The 25,536-nt window shown below is 45.1% G+C and overlaps 7 protein-coding genes across 12 annotated transcripts in view; 2 read left to right on the top strand and 5 right to left on the bottom strand.

Annotated features, from left to right (window-relative positions):
• Positions 1 to 262, bottom strand: part of H257_09842 (hypothetical protein) — a gene marked incomplete at its 5' end in the record, with an annotated part of 2,903 nt that extends 2,641 nt beyond the window's left edge. The window contains one exon of the mRNA XM_009836212.1: positions 44 to 262. Within this exon, the coding sequence (XP_009834514.1) occupies positions 44 to 262 (219 nt within the window). The remainder of the gene's footprint in view (positions 1 to 43) is intronic.
• Positions 263 to 3,077: 2,815 nt separating this feature from the next.
• On the bottom strand, positions 3,078 to 5,510 carry H257_09841 (hypothetical protein). The gene is made up of 3 exons (XM_009836211.1): positions 4,851 to 5,510; positions 4,377 to 4,639; positions 3,078 to 3,758 (listed from the first exon to the last, which is right to left on the bottom strand). The coding sequence occupies exons 1-3, from the start codon at positions 5,491 to 5,493 to the stop codon at positions 3,114 to 3,116; spliced, it is 1,551 nt and encodes a 516-aa protein (XP_009834513.1). The 5' UTR covers positions 5,494 to 5,510; the 3' UTR covers positions 3,078 to 3,113.
• Positions 5,511 to 8,183: 2,673 nt separating this feature from the next.
• On the bottom strand, positions 8,184 to 9,768 carry H257_09840 (hypothetical protein). Its single transcript, XM_009836210.1, has one exon. The coding sequence runs from the start codon at positions 9,738 to 9,740 to the stop codon at positions 8,352 to 8,354; it is 1,389 nt and encodes a 462-aa protein (XP_009834512.1). The 5' UTR covers positions 9,741 to 9,768; the 3' UTR covers positions 8,184 to 8,351.
• Positions 9,769 to 11,926: 2,158 nt separating this feature from the next.
• On the bottom strand, positions 11,927 to 14,762 carry H257_09839 (hypothetical protein). 6 transcript variants are annotated; one of them, XM_009836209.1, is made up of 7 exons: positions 14,569 to 14,762; positions 14,178 to 14,514; positions 13,633 to 13,762; positions 13,363 to 13,561; positions 12,450 to 12,697; positions 12,295 to 12,351; positions 11,927 to 12,209 (listed from the first exon to the last, which is right to left on the bottom strand). In XM_009836209.1, exons 1-6 carry the CDS (start codon positions 14,735 to 14,737, stop codon positions 12,331 to 12,333), a joined length of 1,104 nt encoding a protein of 367 aa, XP_009834511.1. In that variant the 5' UTR covers positions 14,738 to 14,762; the 3' UTR covers positions 11,927 to 12,209; positions 12,295 to 12,330. The 6 variants fall into 6 exon arrangements, with proteins under 6 accessions (XP_009834511.1, XP_009834509.1, XP_009834507.1 ...); XM_009836207.1 differs by having other exon boundaries at positions 12,295 to 12,330; XM_009836205.1 differs by having other exon boundaries at positions 12,295 to 12,697.
• A 1,172-nt stretch (positions 14,763 to 15,934) lies between these two features.
• Positions 15,935 to 17,223, bottom strand: H257_09838 (hypothetical protein; the record flags this gene model as incomplete). Its single annotated transcript, XM_009836203.1, has 2 exons — positions 15,935 to 16,502; positions 16,643 to 17,223. 2 exons carry the CDS (start codon positions 17,221 to 17,223, stop codon positions 15,935 to 15,937), a joined length of 1,149 nt encoding a protein of 382 aa, XP_009834505.1.
• Positions 17,224 to 18,964: 1,741 nt separating this feature from the next.
• H257_09837 (hypothetical protein) lies at positions 18,965 to 19,302 on the top strand (the record flags this gene model as incomplete). The annotated part of the gene is made up of 2 exons (XM_009836202.1): positions 18,965 to 19,072; positions 19,189 to 19,302. The coding sequence occupies 2 exons, from the start codon at positions 18,965 to 18,967 to the stop codon at positions 19,300 to 19,302; spliced, it is 222 nt and encodes a 73-aa protein (XP_009834504.1).
• A 1,028-nt stretch (positions 19,303 to 20,330) lies between these two features.
• On the top strand, positions 20,331 to 24,684 carry H257_09836 (hypothetical protein). The gene is made up of 5 exons (XM_009836201.1): positions 20,331 to 21,825; positions 22,499 to 22,824; positions 23,355 to 23,496; positions 23,557 to 23,675; positions 23,728 to 24,684. Exons 1-5 carry the CDS (start codon positions 20,364 to 20,366, stop codon positions 24,640 to 24,642), a joined length of 2,964 nt encoding a protein of 987 aa, XP_009834503.1. The 5' UTR covers positions 20,331 to 20,363; the 3' UTR covers positions 24,643 to 24,684.
• The last annotated feature ends 852 nt before the right edge of the window (positions 24,685 to 25,536 follow it).

Genomic DNA, 25,536 nt, shown 5'->3' with positions numbered 1-25,536 from the left:
CACCGAGAGACGAGCAGCCAGGGCCGCCATTGAGCCACAGCACTAGCGGGTCCGTGGATGGATTGGACTCGGACTCCACGAGCCAGTAAAACATCTTTTGGCCGTTGCTGGGCAGCGGAATGTGGCCGGCATACTGGTCAAAGTTGATGGGCTTGGCGTCGTTGTAGTTGGGAAGAGACGTGATCTGGTGGGAGCTGGCAGTGGTGGCAGCTACGGCGGACACTACGAACGCGGCGGCGACAGCCAACGCTTGGACCAACATCTTGCTGCTCTCTATCACACTGTAGGAAAGTTCAGGAATGGTCATTGGTCAAAACATGTGGTGGACAATCAATACAAGAACACTTGGAACTACCAGTACCGGTACCTATACTGTATACAGTATATGAGTACTACTCATAATCAAATAGGGCTACTAGTAGTATGTCACTAATTTGGCAATTCAATTTTCCACGATCATGTTGATTTGTACTGGTACTACAGTAGCTACTAGTACTTCGAAGTACATTCGAAGTATTAATGCTATTTTAATAGAATTACTACGTACTGTAGTAATACCTACGAAATATACCGGACATTAGTCAAAATATAATGCAACGAAGTGAGGTCTGGACGAAATGTATTGAATGCTTGGCGATATAACGCACATCGTGACATGGTGTGAATCCGTTGTGCGTCGGACGAAATACACTAGAAATAACCTGAACTTAAACGAAAAATGGTGCAGTAGTTATTCCGAGCTTAGCCTCAAGGCCTTCAACTCTGTATCAATAATTCCTTTGGAGTACATACTCAGCCAGCTTGATGAGAGTAAGCCTCATTCCGAGCTTGATAGAGTATTTCCGAGCTCATCAGCCTATGATTTCCCAACTCCCACCGACCTCAAAACCAACCTACTATTAACATCGTTAGTAGGAACTCCTATCGAGAGAGGTTTTGCAAGTGTCCGTTCGCGGTCGCGTTCTGCTCCGAACCATGTTTTCTTATGTCAAAGGCAGTAGTAGTTCGAACGGAATATCAAACATAACGTCACGTAGTTGTCTTGTTGGCGTTCTGTTCACAAATATCCGTATAAGTATATATTATTCGGATATTCATCCAAAATCACTTAGCGATGGTGCTCACGCAGTGGGAGTTGTCCTTGCTTGCCCCCTTCGTGAAAACAATGACAAAGCGACGTCGTTACTTAGTGCTGTGTGCGTTAAGCTACGTTGAGCGCCTAATTATCCCACACATCCAGTCCAACCTCGATGCTGTGTCCGACACCAACGCACTGCTGGTCTTTCGACGTCCCAAAGCAGTTGAGTACCTTTTTGGCGTCAATGGACGGTTTTGGCAGGTAAGTGGAACGCGAACACTTGCAAAACCTCTCTGGCCAGTTTATGGTGCACGGGACAGTCAAATTGGTCAATGAATTGCTAGATTTTCGGAATAGCCAATCGAATCACTAGAAAAATGCCAAAAATAAGCAAAATCACCATACATATTTTAAGCTTTAACCGTGCACCACAAACCGTCCGACTTGCGTTGACTTGAGTGGAAATTGAGTAAAAGGACGCTAAGCTGAAGTGTACAGTTTCAAGATTCCGGTCTGGAAAGACGAATAATTCGCATTCTACTCGTTCAAGTGCACCATAAATTGGCCATCTACGTTACTACCGTATACCCCCTGCTTCAGTACCTATGATTTCTCCGGTTGGACATGTACCGGTTTGGAACATATCGGCCAATGACGAACATTTTCATGGTTCTGGTTGGGCGTGTACCTAGTTTTCTCTCATTGGACAGAAATATCCAATCACTATGCGTTAGTTATTTTCATCCAATGAAAAATAAGTCCTGAGGTGGATTGAGACCAATGCGCATGCCCGAAGAGTTTTCAAGGTACCGCTTGGAGCTGTACCGGTTGTGATCAGATTTCACTGAGATTTTTTCATAGGTACTGAAGCGGGGGGTATATGGTAGAGAAGTTTTGCAAGTATGTAGTATAAGGTAACGCATCGAAATCCCCAACAGCATCGAAATCGCGAACAGTTTCAATTTTGACCAATGAATAACTTCCCTTGGTGGCCGATGAAAATCTATTGGCTATGATTAGGGGCTGGTCTGTGAAAAACCATCCACGCTTTAAGGCAGGGATGTTATCCGAACTATTTTCGAGGATTCTGAAAATATATCAAAAATATTTCTTAATTTCTATCGAAAACGTGCAAAAGCAGGAACGGACACTCAAAAGCAGGGATGAATCATCCCTGCTTCAACTCAGGCGTCCCTGCTTTTGACGTTGTGTTATCCGGAAAAATTCACGTTTTAGCCAATCAGGAGTCGTATTTGCGTGGATACTTCAAAAAGCGTGGACGGGAATGTTCGCAGACCAGCCCCTTATATTCACCACTCCATGTTGACGGAAGCAAATTCAATGTAATTTAATTCCAAACAATAATATATTATCCTGCATCCACTATGATGTTGTTGAGTTCTGTCATTAAAATTGTGTTGAATATAATGTTTTTCGTTGACATTTTGAATTAAACCATCCAGATTAAAATTGGTGATGTTATTTTGCAAATTTTTATAGCATCATACTCAAGACAAGACATTTGAGTGTTCGCGATTTCGGAATTCTTGAAGTTCCCAACTCGGCTCGAAAGTGGTGATAATAATTTTCGTCCAAATCGCAAAACTCGTTCAATTGTGTTTGAAATGGCACATAAAATGGAGCTTGAATTATATTTTCATTGGGTCCCTCAGATTTTCTCAGAGTAGTCTGGTTTCTCCAGGACATCAACTTGAATGGACAGATCAAATTTGCGGCAAAAAGTGTTCGGGATTTCGATGCGTTACCTTAACTGAAAGTCCCGACTGATCAACCTAATTCTAATCACATATGTACACATTCCGATTTCTCCACCGTGAAATCGCAACGCATAACTTGTTCCAATCAAATACCATTGGTAGTTACTCTGGAGGATGAGCACTACGAGTATTAATATTACTAACGTTATACGTATAACGTTATATACCAACCTGCTCAAAACTTCTGGTCTTACTGTTAGCACACATTCTCCTAGTGCATATAGGTCGAGTACACGGGCTTGACTTCAGACGTCAATTCAGTATACTTGACGGTTTCCTTTTGGGTTTTCTGGGTGGGCGACATATCGCCAGCCAAGCAAACCCACGACCACCACCGCCACCCCACCCAGGGCCCACCACAAGTACACCAAATTCGCCTGGCTAGTACTACTAGTCACCGGCGCCGTCAAGTCGGCGCCACTCAAATACTCGAGGGCGTCCTTGGGGTACGCAAACGAGTCGCACGCCACTTGACCGTACACAAAACACTCAAACAAGTACAATGCATGCAGCGGTCTTGTGGCTGGCACCATGTGGCCGGCGCCCTTGATGGTCGTAAACGTCAAGTTAGTGTACCGTTCAGTGTACCCCGCCAGTTGTTTGTCCGGGCCAAACCAGGCTTTCCACTTATCTTGCACTGGAAGCTTCAGACCCTCCGACGTAATCCACCGCTGGGTGCCGATAAAGTTGACCACCGAGTCAGCGTCCCCGCTGTAAATGAGCCCTTTCAAGCCGGCGTTGAGGATAACGGGGTACTTCTGGAGCGAAGATGGGGAGCTGATGTACGGAATGTCGGCGCAGTCGGTCCAGGCAATCGCCCCGCCATTCTCGACGTGGATGGCGGTTTGCACAGCTTCAAGGCGAAGATATGACTCGGTAAACTGATCTTGGCACGGACCAATCTAGTCTCAGGTGTCAAGAGAAAATGTACAGGGATTAGCAGCAGCAAGGCGCAAACTTATACTATTAACGCTACTCGAAGTATTATTTAAGGGGAGGTGAAATTTCAACACAATGATACAATTGGGTTGGACCGCCCATGAACGAGAAATAAACGTGGCCACTAATATTGCCATGTGTGGCTAAATATTGTAATATATGGCCTTATCGTAGTAGTACGTTAAAGGATCCATCAAAATAGGGAACAAAAACCCAATCAATTGAGCTATGCACCAACATTGTATGAGCAATACATTGCAATATATATATGTATATATAAATATATATGATTCAATATCGTACGTCAAATATACGCTCACATATATATAGTACTAACGTTATGGTATCATTTTCAAAGAGAAAAATATATCTTGTTGGATCGTTGGGCCGAACGGACACTGAAATTTTACCCCAAAACAAATACAACCGAAACAATCAAAATAGCTCAATATACAACGAAACCTTGCTCCAAACGAATTAAACGAAAAGTCAATGGTACTCAACCACTATATATATATATATATATATATATCCACGTATATATATCCATGTGTATAATATATATATGTATGTATACATACCACGCCACGATGGGTGTTGGGCCGGATGTTGTAATTAGGCAATGCCTTCGCCTGGCCATTCTGCAGCAAGCAAATGTCGCCGTAGAGGTAATATGGGTTCAAAGCGTCCGTATGGGCACTCAATTTGGCGTCTTCCAGTGCCGTTTGGCACGCTGTCGAAAGGTTGCGAGAAAAGTCAGGTGATGCGCAGTTGGCCTTAATAGCGTTGTGGCTTTCAATGGAAATCAACCCGTGCGAGTAGTAGTAGTCCATGTTGGAATTGCCTACATTCACAATAGCATTACAACTATACTAGGACTAATGTAGTAGTACTAGTATGCCACTCAAGTAAATATCCACCAAAACAATGGTATCGGTATCCCCAAAGGCAGCAAACGTTGATGTGATTGGTCAATCAATCGACAGGTACTACTATATGATTGGTCAAGAATTCAAAAGGTAATAAATGTGTATATACTAGATTGTAAATCGTACCGTCAGCCACTTGGTCGGTGAACGGGTTGCCGATGGCAAACCCGGTAAAGTTCACCTCCGCAATCGGGGTTTGCACAAGTTTGGAGGCTAAATACGGAATGTAAATCCCAGCGTAGCTCTCGCCCGTGATGTAAAACTCGCGGTTCTTGTATCGAGGGTACTTTGCGTAGAACTCGACCAAGAACTCGTACGCTCGGTCGGTGGTAAAGTTGTCGTTGTAGTCAGTGTCATTTAGGACAGGTTGGCTGAAGCCGACACCGGCTGGAGACTCCAAGAACACCATGTTGGCCTTGCGGTTCCACGCGTACGGATTGCGCTTGACGCTCAAGTCACTCTGGACGACAAATGGACCCAACTCGGTGAAGAAGCCACCGAGAGACGAGCAGCCAGGGCCGCCATTGAGCCACAGCACTAGCGGGTCCGTGGATGGATTGGACTCGGACTCCACGAGCCAGTAAAACATCTTTTGGCTGTTGCTGGGCAGCGGAATGTGGCCGGCATACTGGTCAAAGTTGATGGGCTTGGCGTCGTTGTAGTTGGGAAGAGACGTGATCTGGTGGGGGTTGTTGTTCACATCATTCGAAGAAGTAGTGGCACCAGCCAAGGCGGCAGCAAACGCCATCAGGTTTCGGAAGAGCACCATGATGTCGTCGTCCACAGGGCGAATTCAAAAGTGAAAGGCAATTGAGGAAACGTCGTCAATCGAAGGTTCGTGTTGGGCTACTAACTTGCACAGCTAGGCTAGCTAGTACTCTCGGGTGGGGCTTACTATGAATAGTTGTACTACTTTATGCAATTAATTGTACTAGTACTACAGTACTGTGAGTATAGTACAGTTAATCTGAGCCATGACGCGAAACAAGTCTGTTCGTTTTGGGAAATAGTACTCTTTCCGAGATGATGTCACTGTTGATGAATGGACGCATCTAGTACTACTACTAACATTATTAAAAGAGGAAGCCATACCCTTTCGCCTCCGCAACGCGAGATCTTTCACTTCGTCGTACAGTAGTAGCCTTAGGGCGCCTTTCTAGTGACTTCAACAATATGAACCAATCACATCTCCGCATCAGGGGGGTACAGTCGTAAGGAATCCAGAATGTGTATTTCCATTGCCCCTTCCGCTGAAATGTTAGTGTTTTGCAAGTCCGGGGAAGTGACCAAAAGCAGCGATCCTTGGCCCCACAAGGGAGATCGAATGTGTGTGTAGAATGAGAATACCAGTACTACAGAAAACGACGGAAATAATTGCCAAGTGGTAACTTCAAATATATAGAAATTTCTATGGCCAATATTATTGTTACGAACAAGTCATATTAATAGCACTACTGTTTACTACGTAGTATTGATTATAACCAATCGTAGGACAGATGTCTGATTGGCCAATTTTCAACCAATAGCAAGATATCAAGACGCCACAACAAAGGCAACGTCAACGAGTCAAAATTTCAAATGAACTGACACTGTGAGTAAAAAAAATCACAGGCCATTGTGAATTGTTTCCGTCGTACTAATCTACCAGTAATTCTGAAAGTCATCTCATCACATCGGACTACTTTTATACTAGTACTGCGTAGTACTGTAGTATATTGCATCAGCTCAATATTGATTCAATTATCAATGTCAGAATACTATTATCTAAGGGCCACTCTGGCCGCCACAAAACATGTCAGAAAACACCTCTTTTTGCAATTTTTTTTCAGAAATATTATGATATGACAATTTCTCAAACGACAGGTTTTGTGTGTTTGGCTACCAAATCTAACGTGTTCAAAGTGACATAATACGTCGAATTTTTACTGCTTTCTGACAGAATATTTTTTGAGCTGCAACAGTCCTTTTCTTACAAACATGATATTCTATCGATAGTTTTCATTCCATCATGGCATCCAGAGGTTACATCAAAACAATTTGAAAATATTTTCTCGCCTCCCATTTAAAAAGGGAATTCTCTGCCAGAATATTATTTGACATAAATGGCATCCAGACTCGGCCCTAACAATGTAAAGTCAGTAACTGTAAGCTATGAAAAGAAATATAACGAAGAGTTCACCAATAGTGCTTGCGCTGAAATGCGACATTTAGCGCATTACACGGTCGCTCTTGGGCCCCCGATGATCGTGAGATAGAGTAACTAACGTTAAACATATTCATTACTAGTATTGTGGATTCGGTACAGATTTCCAGACACCGTCAAATCGAATCTCGCCGGCGAATCGAATCACGAATCGACGCTATTGGCTAATCCAATTTTGAGTGGATTTGCTCTTACAGGTCAAGTATATTCAACCAATCAGAACTTCAGCGTGATTCAATCAATATTGGTTAGACAAACCATGTGAATTTTGGAAGTTTGTAGCAAATTCACAATATGATACTATTACTTCGAAGTAATTACTACTGGTACATACAGTTCAATGAAGTTATAAACACAGTATTTGAAGGTATATTGTGCATTCGCTATAAACTCCCAAAATACGCGTGGTTTGACTATCCAAAATTGAATCACGCTGGAGTTCTGATTGGTTAAATATACTTGTCCTTTCTGTAAAAGCCAATTAAATCCACTCAAAATTGGATTAGCGAATAGTGTCGATTCGTGATTCGATTCGGCGGCGAGATTTGATTCGACGGGGTCTGGAAATATGTACCAAATCTATAGTACTGTGAGTGCGCTATTTACTCGTGAAATATACAAGAGTGCCATCATCATGCATTACTATTGTCCTTTCAGCCATAATATGGAATTTTGGACTGATTTGCCAAATCCATCTAATGTTTTCGATTTTTGGTACTGAAATTTGTTTGTAAAAAAGGCCAGAGGAAATGACCAACACACACACTAAATATCTGTTGATTGGTTGACCTGATGATTTCCTGCAAACTGATTGGCAAAATTCTTTTTGCCGGTTCTTTTGTAACGTTCGTTACATTTGGTTGCATCGATGCATTCATGAATAAACACAACAATACTTGCATTCGTTCGCTCCTTGGTGTCGAGAACCTACTACGTAGTATTAATACTTACTACATGTAGTATATGTATGGGCATGGTTCCGTAACACTTTTCGGGACTCGTCGATGGAGGTGTTCCTTTACTCCAAATTGCTATTATAATAGTGTTTCTTAAAGAGGAGAATTAATGCAGTTCGTAGAACTTCGAATCATGTCGAAATTCGTATTAGTGTTGATGGAAAATGAATTAAAAGAGTGGAAATATCGATAGGCTGAAAACAGTTCCGAGCCACTGATTTATCCAGTTATCTGTCAAAAATTGCATCTGATTGGCTGAAAATTTTAGAGTGATTTTTTTCTACCAATCATGCATCGTGGCACGGAACCAAGTTGGCACGGAACTGCGCCCATATGTATAGTTACGGTCTTAAGTTATTTGTTGTGTACGACTTCTAGGTACTAACTATCGCCATTTTCTTCGATCGAAACCAACGCGCATGCCCTAGTAGTACTAGTAGTACATAGTACACCATACATACCCATCAACTACTCGTCGTCGTCGTCGTCCACATCAAAGCCATACGCAGCGGCAATCTCTGCAGCATTCGTAGGGGTATTGTCCACCAACCCCTTGAACATGACAGAGGTCTTGCTCTCAGGTCCAAACACATTGATGCATGTCTGGTATGCCAGGGCGTACGCTTCGGTAGCTTTGGCGATATCTCCTGCTTCAACGTGGGCCTGGGCGATCGAGTCATAGACAGACACCTTTTCCGAATGCGGAAAAGGCACGACGTAGTTGAGCGCGTCGGCTTGGATGGTCATGAGCGCTAAAGCTTGGGGCTCGGTCATGTTTTGCTCTGCGACAGAGTCTTCCAACAACACAGCCAGCGCCGAGTAAAAGATATGGTGGAACGGATGCAGGGGCGAGTTTTGGACCAGCTCGAGCATCTGTTCGACGCTGTCCACTTCGAGCTCGGTCAGTAGGGTGTCTTCAGCCTTGACGGCGGCAGCGACCGTCGCGGCATCCCACACAGTGTCGCAGGTCGTGCACGCAAATACATCGCTGTTTGTCGGGTGGACAATTCCGGTTGGGCAAGTTGGCACTTGGCACTTGAACCCGCGCGTGAGATCCGGCGCGGTGCCCGAGCACACCCCGCATGCACACGCGTGGCCTTCTTCGGTCAGCACTTGCTTGCGCTCGGCGGCGCACATGTAGTGCGTATCGAAGAAGTCGACGGTGATTTGTTCGCCGACGGCAATGGGCTGGATGGCAGTGACCCAGATGGCATCGCCGGCGTCCGTGTACGAAGCGTTGGGGGTGCAGCTGTGCTTGAGCTTGGACACGAAGAAGAACAGCCCGGACCCGCCAATGTCTTCGAGGGGAATGCTATGCTTATGGAGGACTCCAATGAGGTGCGCGACTTGGTCTGTGGTGAGGCTGGTGGGAATAGCGGACGGGTGTGCGTCGCGGAGGCCCGTCGCGGCGTCCAGCGTCGCGGCCACATCGTCGGCGACTACGTCGAGGGATAGGAAGCTGTCGATGGCTTTCGCATCCACTTCGATCAAGTGGAAGACCTTGAACAGGTTCTTGCGGACTTCGGAGGCGCCCAGCGCCTCGAACGACTCGCATGCTGCCGTGAGCTCGGAGAAATGCGCCACCACATAAGCGCTCACTTCGTCGTGCTCGGATTCGTCAAGCACGTCCTCAAGCGCGTCGTCGGACTCATCGATGGCGGCACAGCCGTCGCATTCTTCATCTTCGCAGTCCTCTTCGTGGAACCCTTGCTCGGGCTCCATGCCGCCGGCGGATGCGACCGTCGCCGCTTCGGCAAAGATCACTTGGCCAGCCGTCAACGCCGACGTGGCGACGATCGGCTTGGACATGTCTTGGGACACCGGGGCTTCCAAAAACGTAGGCGCGTCGAATTCCATGTGAACAAGATGAAAGATAAATCAAAATGACATGATGTCGAGAGGTGTATAGGTCGATTCCGCAGCCAATCGATTCGGTTCAACATTATTGTGGTGGAGTTGGGTACATGGGCGGGTAAAGGCAGTCGAAATAGTCCATTGGGATAGTGTGACCATATGTATATTTGGACCAAAATTCAGAGAGGCTTATAGCACACGTAAAATTTAGTATTAAATACAGGTAGTACTACTAGTACTTAGTAGTCATGTTCGTGTTCATCCTGGTTAGTATCGAAAGGCTCAAACGACGAACGCTACAAGAAGATTGGACTACCTGAGTACTACCGGTATTAATAGGAGTACTGCATACTGTACTATTAATAATACTACGTAGTATTTGGAAGTGGTTAAAGTGGTACTATTAATAGTAGTACTCTTATAGTACAAGTATAACCGATGGTCAAGATAAATCATCTGCCGCTGCATATATTTCTTGTCAATGGTTTATACAGTTGAATTTTGGGGTGATGGTGTCACTAGTCACCCGCCCAGGGAAGTTTATTTCCCCCTTCAACAACTTTGGACTGGTTGACTGGACTGGGGAGATTCCTGGACCATTGATCGCCAATGCCGTATACTAAACACATGCACATATAAGAGATAGACTAACTTCTCCACACGTTTTCAATACCTTTCGCAATCGTTCGAACGAAAGGTTTGGGGTTACTATAGGGACTAACGTGCTCTGTATGCCGAACGGTACTGTATTACACAACTTTGAAATGTCCATCTCTGCGACATCTATTCATTGATGTCGTCGACGTACAGTAAGTACAGTACTACAGTATACTGTATGGCAGTGAGTACTGTAGCTCACTACTAGTAGTACTACAGTAGCACTACAGTACTAGTACACAGTACTGTACAGTACTACAGAGTAGTATCTAACCTGCGCTTCGCACTACTGTACGTACTGTACTGTTGGTACTACCGTATCTGGCTGGCTCCGTAGCAAACAGTCGAGAGTACACATTCTCGTAGTACAATCTCATGTCCAAATTGACCAGTTCTTTTGGCTCAGTTGGGAGCGCGTCTACTTACAGAGAACCGAGTAGGAACTCGCGCACAGTGGTATTTTGAAATATATGGGGAATTGTATGCGAATGCGCAAGTTGTGATTCCGAGTACGAATTATAATTTTGCAATCAGATCAATCGGATTAATTTATTATATCCAATCATACAATTTACAAACTTTTTATGAGCATACTATTGGTTAAAATATAAAATATGAAAAAATACTATTGGTTGACGTCGGAATTTATGAATGAATGCTCCATGGGAAAAAAGTAGTGTCGATACCACTGTGCGCGAGTTCCTACTCGGTTCTCTGTATAGATCACTTTACACCTGATCTAAGTATGATAAGAACACACCGATGGTCGCTGGTTCAGTCCCAGGTTTCCTCAGGTCCTTGGCATCGACACCAGGAAGCCTAGTTAGGGTCGAGTCAGAACCCTCCCCTTTCAACTCAAACCAAGCAATCGCTTGAGAAGTTGCGGCGATATGTCAACACGAGCCAAGGCTGCGTTGTCCTAGTACAGGGCAACGTACTACCGGCTATATATATATACTCCGGAGTATTCTACTTCTTCTACTCCTACTAGTACTTACTACTACTACGTAGAAGTACAGTACGGTAGTAGGTTTGATCGTCTTTGTTGGATCATTCCAAGCCATACGCGGCCGCAATCTAGTGTGTATTCTGGGGAGTGTTGGTCATCAGGGTACTGTACTGGATAACAGTGACGATACTACAGTACTTACTGTGCTGGAGGGCTTCAACGTGTTCAAGGCCTGGTTACACTGTATACTCCAGTATCGCGTAAGTAAACAAATATAAAATCTTTTGATTTTATAATTGCTCAACGACTCTTGTATTCCTCCGAGTGGTAGCTTGGTAGATGCGTTATGCAACTGTAATTGGAAACCATACAGTAGCAAGGACGATGCTTATTCGAGACACTACCGGTACGTACTCTAGTAAGTTACTACTAATGTTAGTAGTCACGGAATGGCGCCTGTTGCCTGACATATAGTTAAGATAGTATATAATATATATACATAGTACCCTGATGTATACCGTATTTGTCGTAGTTAAGTTTGCACCTTGGAATTAAATTTGACGAATTTATTTAAATATTCGAATTGTATAATTGATTTGAGATTGTATTGAATTATAGAACGATATTCGCGTTTTGTATTTCATCGTGCAGATCAACGACACATACGGTAGTTAAGATATGTATCGTTCATTCCCTTGTACTAACTACAGTAACTTGGGACGACTTCGCTTTTGTCCAATTTGCTCTGGTTATGAAGTCCACGTTTGCAATTCGTGGCTCGAGAACAGCGTACAGTTGAGGCGTTGGTGCACAATTTCCACAAACATGCGCACGGCCACGGGCAAAATGTCGTCATTAAAGTCATACTAGTTAACCAAATTAGCACATATTTACAGTTAATACATAAAACAGTGAAATTATAACCATGAAAATAATAATACAAAAGCATACCGTGTCGCTGTGCACGAGTCGATTTTGGGTTTGCGTCTACAATCGAACGATATTCCCCTTTTATGAGTCATAGCCCCATTGGTGCTTTGGTCCTTGAAAGGTTATATATATATATATATATTTATTTAGAACGGCATAAAACGTCGACTTATTACCTTGTCCACGGTCCCCACAAAGTAAAAACAGCCGGGAATTCGCTGCAAATAGTATGAAAAGTCCTCCGATGCGCAGTTTGGAAGGCCCTCGGCAGTTACTTTGGATGGCCCCACCACCTTCTGAGCCACTTCTGTGACAACGTTCGTCTGCGCCAAAGCATTCAGAACCACCGGATACCCATCCGTAAACGAGATGCTGCCCTCGACGCCGTATGCTTTGGCAGTATATTGGACAATCTCGGTCATGCCTACAAATGTGTATTGATAAATATATAGACGAGCTAGTAGTACTACGATAAGAAGTGGAAAAACCTGTAGTAGTACTAAGTGCACACAAAACTACTAAACACTGCGAGACGGATGCAAGAAGTAGCGATTCCAAAGCAATAATATAAAACGAATTAGAAACAACGAGATTTCAATGGCCAGTTTACATAAATACATACAAGGGTCACTGTAACACCTCACTAGTATTCAGGAATCCCACATACTAGTATAGATTATATATATATATTGTGCTTTCGAGTGAAATTTCGTGTTGTGGCGTGGATTCTCGTTGAAATTTAAATCGATTTGATTGGCTACCTCAGATGAGCTCAAAATTATTAGCCAATCAAAACCTTCTCAATGAAATTTAACCAATCAGATCGATTGTGGATCGGTTTGGTCGGCGCGATTCGATTGCACCCCCTCCCCAAATTTGTATCAAATCGACAATATATCGACTCAAACAAATGTATCCACCAGCATGACAGTCCATGAAACGAAAACAGATACCAAAAGTGATACGAAAATTATCTAAAAAAGTACTATAAATATAAAAAATATTATAAATATAAAAATTTAATTATATTATAACATGAATTTATATTTACAAATATCATCCAAACTCCATATATATCTCCAATCGTACGGGTTTGCATGAGGGTGGACACATGAGGTGAAAAGTCGCGCATTGTGCCTGATAACGTCACGAGAGATGGGATGACGTTATCGGCTTCCCCGCCGTGGACTTGAGTAATCGACAGCACGCCGCTGTCATGGGCAGAGACATTCCGACTTAGAATCGACTGCATCCCCACAATGATATGCCCCGCCGCAACAATCGGGTCCTACTCATCAGACACGAAAGTATATAGTACTATTCAAAATATACAAGAATAACAATAATATATATATATACCTGGGTTTGGTGTGGGGCCGAGCCATGCCCCCCCGGGCCTCGGATTTGAATGGAAAATCGCGCCGAATGTGACATCATGGGCCCTGCTTTGACTTGGATTTGCCCCACAGCATGCGGAATGTTGTGGTATCTACTCGACAAAAATTGGAAAATGGGGTCCAAAGTGATACAAAAAATGTCATTTGATACTCTGAAGCGCCAAAAGTGATACAAACTATGTCATTTGAGACTCGGGAGGGCAAACGTGATACAAAAAATGTCATTTGAGACTCGGGAGGGCCAAAAGTGATATAAAAAGGGTGGGAAATGAGACTCTCGAGGGTCCAAAGTGACACAAAATAGGGTCCAGGAATATAAAAAGTGAGCAAATGATACTTTAGTAAGGTTAAGTCCAAAGTGATATAAACATTGATATTCCAATATACGACCAATAGATTCAAAACCACCATGTGTGGATGACTTTGTTGACCATAAGACTGAACCATAAGACTGAACAGCTGTGCAAATGCCAATATGCAATCGCTTGAGCGATATGTAGGTGTTACCCATAGATTTCGTCGACTCCGTCCAAGCAGCCGTCCTTGATCATAGCCACGGCACCAAAATGGCCTTCCTCCGCCGGTTGGAACAGCAAGCGGACGGTGGTGTGGGGCGGCAGGAGGTGGCGATGCGACTGAACCAGCGTCGCAAACCCCAGGAGCGTTGTCATGTGGCCGTCGTGGCCGCACATGTGCGCGCACTGGTCAGCGGTGGACTGGTACGACAAGTGGGGATTGTGCTCGGTCATCGGCAACCCATCCATGTCGGCTCTGAACGCGATGCACGTCAACGCAGTCGTCGACTTCGCTCCCTCGGTGGGTCCATGGATGTCCACCACCAACCCTAGCGAAGGTGACAAAGTCAGTCTTGGAGCAAGTTCGTTCATATCGGTTGTACCTGTGGTGGCGACGCGCTTGATGTTCTCCAAGGGGATATGGGATTCGTTCACCAAGTACGCTTCCAGGAAGTCCTGCGTCTTGAACTCTTTGAAGCTGGCTTCAGGATGCGCATGTAGCGTATGACGCGTGGCTCGAAGGCCAGCAAAGAAGGCCGCAACGTCGTCCATTTGGAATTCTGCAACTTTGGGATCATGATTATTTACAATTCGACTTGTTTTTGGTGAAAATTCAACCCATTTCACCCAATATTTGGTAACTTCAACTACCCAACCTCGGAACAACTACTGAGCAGTACTAGTACATACTACTAGTAGCACAGAACCTCGATAGACCATACTCCTTACAGTTACTAACTTACTACTACGTAGTACTACGTAGTAGTAGTTAACACGAATACCTGTAATACACCGTGTTCTACCATCCATACGATATCATGCTTGATAGGGGATCTTCATGGAGATGTCCTCAGGTTCATAAGTGTAATGATGATGGTGCTGCATACAGTACTAGTAGTACTACTAGTACCTTGCGACCCAACCGAGCAGTTCCATTATACTATACTATTGCTAATATGCTACGGTAATACTGTTCATCTTATGAGTAATCTCTAGACATACTATCTTAAGACAAGTTGGAACATATCGATTCTCCAATCGACTACTACTAGTAGCTCCCTGTCATTGAAGTGACAAGTTATCCTCACGAGTTTTAGCAACACGGCGATTTGGTTCCGCAGTACTACGTAGTAGTAGTACATGCCAGACAATGGCACTTGCACTATATAAACGAATGCCTCGGTAGCAAGTTGAAGGTAACAACATTCAACGGACGAATCAAATAAAATGGCCCAATTGTGTGCAAGTTCAAGATGGTTATTAGTACTCCAGAGTACTACTACAGTAGTACACCGAATGTTACCAGTACTTCTCTTGTCAGCTCCTTGATCAACACTACTGCCAAAAGTATCCAAATCCATCCAAGCTCTTGCCAGGAACTCCCTAGCCAACCAGGCCGTCCGCATCCCCAAGAACCATAGCACAAGCATGGAGCTCACGGTTCACAACTTCAAGGCTTCACGTAGCCTAAGCACCTGTCTGGGACGTAAGTCGTTAACGTTAAAGTGATTTTTCTCTGCGAATGCACAGGAACGTTGGTACTGCAAACGACGAACGCAGCTATTAATATCGTCCGACCAATTTTTGATTGTCTGGATCAATCTCATTAATACCTCGCTACACTTTCAGAACTAAAAAGTCCATCGAACAATTTTCGTATTTTTTTTGCCCTTTTTGCTCGTAGGGCTTTTTCCAGGGTTAAATAAATATATCTCAGTGGTTCGCTGTGTCTTACATGGATCCTTAATGTTAATCCATGGATTCAGGGTACAAGCTAAATGCAGGTATGGATCGAACAACTTGCTGCGCCAACGCTCGTGCCATGTCCTCGTCAGGCCCCAACTCACTTTGGATGTCATAGTATCGTTCGATGCTTTCACGAATCCCAATCATCTCATCACTGCCATCGCCGCTGCCAGGCGCCGCCATCGGGTTGAGCTTTCGCATCTTGATGGGCCGTTCGAAGCAGGGGAGGTCCAACTCTGACCGACATTCCGGCAGCACAAGCAGCGCTTGAATCACCTGGAACGCTACCTCCGGCTTGGTGATGCACACTTTTTTTATGATAGTGCGCTGGATGGGGGCAGGCCCGTCGTCTCGGGTGTCCGCGACCCAGAAGAATCGCCAATCATCGTTCAAGTCGGTCAATAGGGCCATCACGTAGCCGTTAGCCAGCACATCCAGAGCGACCAGCTCCGACAGCGCCTCGTAGTCGGCGTCGTCTGCCACTTGGCGCTTCACTTCCACGACTAACTTGACTCCAGGCAAGTACTTCGCGTCCGACACGGCGTGGGGGCGCATGATGAGCAAGTCGGGGCTGCGTCCAGAAAGTTGGATGTTGGCACTCGGAATCGGAACGGTCAGGATGTTCTTTCCACGCTCCACGCCAAACATACCAAGGTTTTGTTCGTCCAGGACATCGCGAAGTTGGGCCTCCATGTACTGTACAAGCGGTACCGGCGGCGCTGCTGTTCCTCAGTCAGGGGGGCGCCACTTTCGTCGGCGGTGGATTCCCACTGGAATGGGCTCACCGGAACTTGGACATTATTCCCAGCGAACGGAACCATGGGGACCACCTGAATGTCCAAGGCAGTCAGCATTTCCTGGCCGTTCGTTTGGCCCATGTTCGAGTGGATGAACTTCTTCGGTGTGCAGTGCACACACGACGCCACCGCCGGCAACATCGTAGGCACTGCGACAGGCGCCACCACCAGCACATGGATCATCCGACGGACACGCACATCGACGTCTTGAAAACACTCGGAGATCAACGAGACAGCAGGCATCTTGGCCTTGACTCCACCAAAGGTCTCCCAAACACACGATCGCATATCGATGGTCGTCCCGTTCAACATAAGACGTCCGGCCTCGTCTTGCATCAGGCCATTCACCCGGTAGAGCTGCATCTCATCCGCTGGGAACTGGTACATCTGCTTGCCCTTGATCTTGTCCTTGAGGTCCCCCACGGTCTCCGCCTCCGCAATGTCCACAGGGATTGGGTGTTCCTCGCCAAGAGCGATACAGAACAGCTTCAGCATTTTGAAGAGAATGGGATGTGTTCCAAATAACATTGGACCAATTCCAACTGCTTATTCATATTAACTCCGGAACCGGAATACGATACGTCTAGTACCACACCTTTTTGCAGTTAAGTTGGACGAATGCCCGATATATTTGGCGGTGTGCCCGATATAATTGGCCGTGTGCCCAACCAATTGCCCATGTGCCCGATGAAAATGGAAATCACGCAATAAAAAGTCAATTCAACATAGAAATAGTCGTCAAACGACACATGCCGCATCGTTGCTGTGACGTCACATACCAACACCCATGTTGCTCATGGCCTCCGCGCGTCCATCGTGGGTGCGTTCCTTGAGGTAAATCGAAAAATGACCTCTGCGCGCGACAGATTCAAAACAATTTGGAGGGAGTTGAAGTATGGACGAAACGTGTAGTAAACTATACTTTATTCAAGTATAAATTTCGAAATGATCTTGCCTTCGCGCGTTTTCCTCTGAACTTCAACCACATGATGTTTCCACCAAAACTGATTTGCACTCCTTGGAATATAGTTACCGGGTATTCCAATTTCATCGGGCACACGACACAATTCATCGGGCAGATGGCTAATTACTTGGGCACACGGCTAATTATATCGGGCACATCGCCAAATATATCGGGCACACGACATCCGGGTGCCAAATTTAACGGGCGCATGGCCAATTATATCGGGCACACCGCCAAATGTATCGGGCACACGACCAAATATACCGGGCATTCGTCCAACTTAACTGCAAAAAGGTGTAGTAGTGTCTGGATGTTCGTAAAACTGCACCGCCGACCGTACTCTAATTAGTGCGCATCGCACTACTTTTCAACCTCGTCACAGAACTACGGCACATGTATTCATGTATTACACCTTTTTGCAGTTAAGTTGGACGAATGCCCGATGTATTTGGCCGTGCACCCGATATATTTGGTGGTGTGCCCGATATAATTAGCCATGTGCCCGTTTAATTTGGCCCGCCGAGGTCGTGTGCCCGATATATTTGGCGGTGTGCCCGATATATTTGGCGGTGTGCCCGATATAATTACATGTAGCCGTGTGCCCAAGTAATTGGCCATCTGCCCGATGAATTGTGTCGCCAAATTAAACGGACACATGGCTAATTATATCGGGCACACCACCAAATTTATCGGGCGAACGGCCAAATACATCGGGCATTCGTCTAACTTAACTGCAAAAGGGTGTATTAATAGTGTTACTATACCATTTGTACATAATTCAGAAACGTACACGAATCCCCCCTTCCTGAAACATTTAAAAAACTGTTTTTCTATTCGCGGAGAACGATTATCGTGTACGTAGGTACAGTACGTTAGCTTGCGCTTTTTCACCAAAAGATACCCGTCCGTCAGCATCATGCACTTGCAAGCCCTGAATCACTTGGAAGAGCGCATAGTATCCAGGGATCGGGGGTGATGCACGTTTTGTGTGTGGATGTTGCGGTGATTGGATTTGGAAATAGAAAAAAACTCCGTTTAACGCAAGTACCTGTATAGGTTTATTGAGTTTTCGAAGTGATCGCGAAATCAAAGTACAGGTGTTCCCCCGTCAGGAGGACGTGTCCGCCACTTTCGCCAGTGGTGGATTCACCGGAACTTGGATGCCACCCCCAGTGAACGGAACCATTGGGACCACCTGAACGTTCAAGGTAGTCAGCATTTCCTGGCCGTTCGTGGAGCCCATGTTGGAGCCCGTCTTTGCAACACTCCGAGATGAACGAGACACATAGCAAGCATCTTGGCCTTGTCTCCACGAAAGGGCCCCAAAGCACACGACGGCATGTCGACAAGGCGGAGACCGTGCAGGACCTCAAAGACAAGGTCAAGTCGGAGAAGATATACCAGTTCCTACAAAATTTATTTATAAATAATAAAAAAGAAAAAGCCTTATTTATAATAAAAAATTATTTAAAGAAAAATAATAATATTAATAATAGTTTCCAGCGCATGCGATGCAGCTCTACTGGGTGAATGGTCTCATGCAAGACAAGGACGAACGGCTTGTGTTTAACGCGACGACCATCGAAACAAGGTGCCTGCTGTGTGGTTGATCTCCGAGTGTTTCAAAGACGGGATCGATGTGCGTGTCCATTGGATGATGATCCATGTGCTGGTGGTGGCGCCAGCAATGTGTGCACTCCACACCGAAGAAGTACATCCACTCGAACATGGGCCAAACGGACGGCCAGGAAATGCTGACTAATTTGAATGTTCAGGTGGCCCCAATGGTTCCGTTCGCTGGGAAGAATGTCCAAGCTCCGATTCCAGTGGGAATGTCGTTACTGACGGCGTAGTCTATCATCAAAGGATTTGGATTTTGACTTGCTTTTGATTTCGAGGTGTATAATTTGCAAAGTCAAAGTGCAGTTCGGATAACGATGTACAGACCTGTGCTTTGTGTACGACAGCATCGCATCGGATAACGTTACAGTTACTAGACCCGTCTGTTGGGACGTCGAATAGCCAGCCATTTCACCATCGCATGCGATACAGTAGCGTTACATATGTACCCCACACGGTCTGTGAATGTACAGTGTACAAGTACTACTCCCGCACTAATAATAACGTTACCCAGTAGTACACTAGTACCATATGGTACTTACTAGTCTGTTCCAAAATAAGTGCGCGAATCAGGAAGTTGATGTATGCCTCGTCCAATATAAAAATACAAAACACTCCAACCTTAAATATACTACTTCGAAGTAATATGCATTTATACAGGTGAGTACGCAATACTAGTAAGTACCATATGGTACTAGTAGTACTGGGTAACGTTATTACTAGCACAGTACAGAGTAGTACTCAATCGAAGACCCTACAATATGATAGTAGTACTCCTATTAATAGAATTGTCCACGCGATGAATTGAAGCTAAGGGTAACGAATCGTTCAACGAAAGGCAGTATCGTTGCATACAAACTTCTAGTATACGTCCTGCTGCAGACGAACTAATTAAGGGAATTTTCCATGATTTGCCTTGTGTTTTCAATCAAATGCAGCAAAACCATAGTACCAATTCGCTTAACTAGTACAAGATCGCAGCGCGGGTCGTGAAAACAAGGACGTCACTTTTCAAATAGTTTCCGTCGACGTACCCGCTGGCTGGTTGATCATGGGAGCTGCCGCGTCCAACTACGTGTACAATGAGGCGACGTCGCTGAGCACGCTCATCGGGTTCTCCAAGGACCCGCGGACGGCGCTGCTCAACGCCCGGGACCACTACGGGGACATCTTCCTTGTCGAAAGCGCGTTCGTGTCGACCAAGATCGCGGGGTTGTGCGGCCCCGAAGCGTTGAAAGAGTTTGAAGCCAAGCTGCAAGACGGGTCATTGGTGAAGCAAGGTGCGTTCCCTCCATCGATCCTTGCATTGCTCGGTCCCATCTTGGTGACGCTGGACGGAGACGTCCACCACGCGAAAAAGGCGGCGCTGCTCAAAGCGTTGTCCCCGGCGCAATTGGACGTGTACAAACCTATCATTCGTCGAATCGTGCAAACCGAACACAGCAAGTGGGCGGCACACGGCGGCGCGATCTCATTTGCGGTCAACACCAAGATCCTCGTGTTCAAAGTCCTCCTCGCCGTGTTGTACGGTGTCGAAGGCGAGTTCGACACGTACAGACGGTACGTCGACGACTACGTGACGGCGATCAAGCAGTCCGCCAAGGTCACCGACGAACACGGGGTCACATGTCGCGCCAAGTTTATCGCCGAGATCATCGCGCCCGCCATCGCCGCGGCCAAGGCAAACCAAACAAAACGACAGCAGCAACCACTCAACTCGGTCCTTGATGTGCTCGTAGCGACTGGCGACTTGACCGACGACGATGATCTCCAGAACGAAATGTTCCACTTCATGTTTGCAGGGTTTGGCGGCGTGTCGGCGGCGGCGACCAACCTCATCACGGCCGTATGCGTGTTCCCTGACATCCGAGCCAAGGTACTTCGTGCGCGGGACGACTTTTTACGTCAGTATGATGGCCGCGACGAGTCGCCGTGGAATCACCTGGACGAGATGGGGTACCTAAACCTGTTTGTACTGGAAGTGAAGCGATACTTTGTTGCTGGGCCCACTCAAGTGTACGCCAAGGCGGCGCGCGATCTCGACTTGGTCACGTCCACCGGAGTGTTTCGCATCCCCGAGGGGGCGCTCGTCATGGCTGGACTCGAAGCAACCAATCGCGACCCTGACACGTGGCCGTCCCCAGACTCGTTCGACCCGACGCGGTTCACGCAAGCCGACGTCGACGGCATGCACATGACGCGACCGTTCTCATTCTGCCCCCACGGGTTTGGCAGCCATCGCCGGTGCGCCGGAGAGCAACTCACCACCGTGATCATGCAGTCCGTGCTGGTGTCGCTGTTTGACTTTACGTGGAAAATGATACCTGGTCAAGAGTATGCGCTGCAGCCGCATTCAGTCACGGCGGTCCCGATTGGACAACTCATGGGTGTGAACTTTCACAGACGACTGAACGAGGATGATCCATCGACTCCGGAAGTTGAGACCTATGGCATCGTGGGCACCCAAGACGACTGGAAGTTCTTACGACGCCCCGATGTACAGGAGCTTACGGGTATGTATTTATTGATTCTATGGATTTATTGATTATATGGATTTATATTCTATGTATTGATTCTAAGAATTTATACTCTATGTATTTATATATTCTATGTATTTATATTCTATGTATTTATTGTGATTCTATGTATTTATTGATTCTATGTATTTATATTCTATGTATTTATATTATATATATTGATTCTATGCATTTATATTCTATGTATGTATTGATTCTATGTATTTATATTCTATGTATTTATTCTATGTATTTATTCTATGTATTGATTCTATGTATTTACATTCTATGTATTGATTCTATGTACTTATTTATTGTATGTATTTATTGTACGGGACTTGAGAGTATCGTTCGTGTTGATTTCGCTTGAAAGGGTTTTTATTTTTTGTTATGTTTTAAAGATAACGGAACCAATGCCTCGATGTATTCTCACAAGATTGCTACTTATTATATTAATAGTGTTGTTTCGTATCTTTACAAAATAATAGTATAAATAGTAGACGTATTTTTCTAAACAATAGAAGGACGATCGATGGATATGCTGTTTTCTATACTATACATACATACACTACGATTGCCGATGCTTATGTTTTTATTTATTTTTGATGTCGATGCATAACTCCCAATCCTATGAATTATATAATATTCCTGCTATAATGACAACAACTAGGCGTGAATGCGGCCGAGTACTTTGACGATTCTCGGCTGGACTTATGGACGAGACTTATGATTCAGTTGATTTCCAAGAAGCAGACGCTGTGGAACCGCCCATATGCCACCACGGCGCTGTCTGTTCCCCAGCACCAGCAAGTTCTGGACAAAATCACACTAATTCAGACCAACATCCAGATTCCCATCGTGGACGAAGACTGGCCGTGCCAGCCGTGGCTCGAGATCCAGCAGACCAATCTATTGAGAGACCACGCTCCATTCGTCGACGACTTTAGTCACTTGTGGCTCCCAGCAGAAGACGGAGAGCGCTACGTTATGAGCAAGGTGTGTGGGTTTATATATATATATTAATAGTTGGTATCACTCAAATATATATATTAATAGTTGGTATTATTACTTGTACCACACTAACAGTCAGTGTGTTTGGTTTGTTTGTGGAGACTGTAGTCCTTGAATTGTTTTAGCAATATTCGATTGGTTGATTGTATTTGTGTTGGATATAAGTATTGGGCACATTTGGGCATTGGTCGTGATATAATAGTGCTATTCCTTCCTGGTTGTACCTTTTATTTCTATAATGGATAGTTCGAAGTATATATATATATATATTTATAGTGAAATGTATATACTTAAGTATATATTTATTATATTTATTCGAATTATAGACTTAAATAAATATATATGCATACCATATTTGAACATGCATATATAACATATACATATTTATGTACTACGTAGTATATATTAGTAAATATATTTTAGGTTTTTATATGGCAGTATTACATATATATATATATATATATATATATGTTTAGTGAAAAATCGTGTCTTACAATGCTTTTTTGAATTATTAGGTGGGACATATGTGGCCTCGCGTGAATGTGCATTGGAACGATCGGTATTCGGATCGGGCGCTGGAATTGCTCGTGTTTCACGGGTTGGGGTCGCATCTGGTGCAGAAGTTGCCCCAAGCCCACGCTGATGGCTCGTATTATGGTAATTTATATATATATATATATATATAATATATATATATTTACGATGCAAACCTTCTAGGCGTGTTGCTCAACGTGATGCAAGGGCTCGAAGTTCGGCCAGGGTTTGCCAAGTACGGCGCAGATGCTTTTTTCAACAAGCACGGGAAGTTGGTCAAGATCCAGCGCGGCGACAAAACGGTAAATAACGATATTTCCCTCAATTTCGGAGAAATTATATATATATATATAGTACACCAACACGCACGACGACTGGGCGTATATCAAAATGACGTTTCGGGGCACGTTGATGACCAAGGTGACGGCAGTGGACCATCTGCTGGGGGTGCATGTGACAGCGGCCAACTACTTGGTCACAGCTTCGCGGGAGAAGCTACCCGTGCGCCATCCACTGCGCCGCCTGCTCAAACCCTTTACATTTCGGTCCGTGTCCATCAACTACGGCGCCGGCCGCGCTTTATTCTGGCCCAATGGGATGCTTCAACGGGCTTTTGCATTGACAACAGCCGGGATGAAGCAAACGTGGGAGTTTGGGCTGACTCAGTTTGAGTATGCCACGTTCCCCGAGACGATGGCCAAGCAAGAGATTGATACGCTCACGCTACCGTTTCACCAAGATGGGCTCGATTATTGGCACATTGTGTACAAGTTTGTGGCCAACTATGTGGATTTATACTACCCCAGCGACGACGATGTTGCTATGGATGTGGACGTTGGCAAGTTTTGGCGGTACATGGGGGAATTATCCCCCGCGCCCCTGCCCGACCTGACCAAATCCCATTTGAAAGACTTTATGTCGCAGGGAATTTTCCTCGTCTCGAGTATGCACAATCACCTGGGCACGATCGCAGAGTACGTGAGCGATCCCGCGTTTTGCCCATCCGCGTGGGTCGAAGGAGAGCTCAGTGCGCGACCAGGCAACGCCGTCCGCCTCGCTTTGATCATGTCTGCGACAGGGTTCACCCAGCCCTCCATCACTGAGGATTTCTCGCACATTATGCTCGACGACAAGGCCAAAGCCCTCGTCAAAACGTTTACAGCGGACCTATACGCGCAGATCAAGGTCGTGGACGCCCGCAACGCTAACCGCGTCCAGCCATTCCAGTCGTTCAACCCCAAAGCGATGGAGATGGCGGTTAGCATCTAAGAAGCCACGTTATATATTGTCGATTTTCTTCAAAGTTCCCAATTTTGCATGGTTCGTTCAAATAGAGCCGAGACATCTGATTGGCCATTAGTATCCACTTCGTCAAGTAGAAACTCGAAAATGGTTTGTAGCCAATCAGCGACAAGCAATTTCGGATTGACCAATGGGAGAGATTGGTGCTCGATTCGCTCGGCGAGATTTGATTGAACAGGGTCCGGAAATTCATACCGAATCTCCAATAACACGCTATAAATTGATTGATATATATGGATGGATGTATATAAGCTTACTACTTTTAAGGAAATATTGTGGATATTGAAAACACAGCCGATCCCCATGAAGTAGTACGTGGACCTTGGGGAATGTATTTAAATATATTTATATTCGTGTATATTATGTATGTATATGAACAACCCTTAACTTTGAGAGAAATCAGAGCACACATACCAAAGTGACTGGAAATTACGACGTAATACATGCGACTGAACCCCTTGTACACCTGACGATAGCTTGAGAAGTAAGACACTTACAGAGAACCCCGGAAATATCCGATAGGGGTTACAGCAAATTTTGTATGGAGATGTCGCCAGAGTAATAATATTCATTACTTTTTTATTGTTAGATATGATTGGTAGAAATTACGAGCGTAACGTTACATGAGGAAATATACGGTAACGTTATCGTAGATTTTGGGTCATATCATAAGGACGTCGTAGGAGTACGGGACATTTGAATTATCATGGGCCCACCATTAGATGTACTTTCGGGGGTAGGTATTTGCATCAGTTGATGTAGTCATTTCTTTGCGACGCTATATGGACGATCGTTCTCGCTGGTGATGACACCACCTCGAAATCCACTTTTTGCCCCCCCTTTTCATGTATCCTGCAGCTA

The sequence above is a fragment of the Aphanomyces astaci genome (genome assembly GCF_000520075.1).
Source record: "Aphanomyces astaci strain APO3 unplaced genomic scaffold supercont1.25, whole genome shotgun sequence".
Taxonomy (NCBI): Eukaryota; Oomycota; class Saprolegniomycetes; order Saprolegniales; family Verrucalvaceae; genus Aphanomyces; species Aphanomyces astaci.
This window is presented reverse-complemented; position numbering and strand designations above follow the sequence as displayed.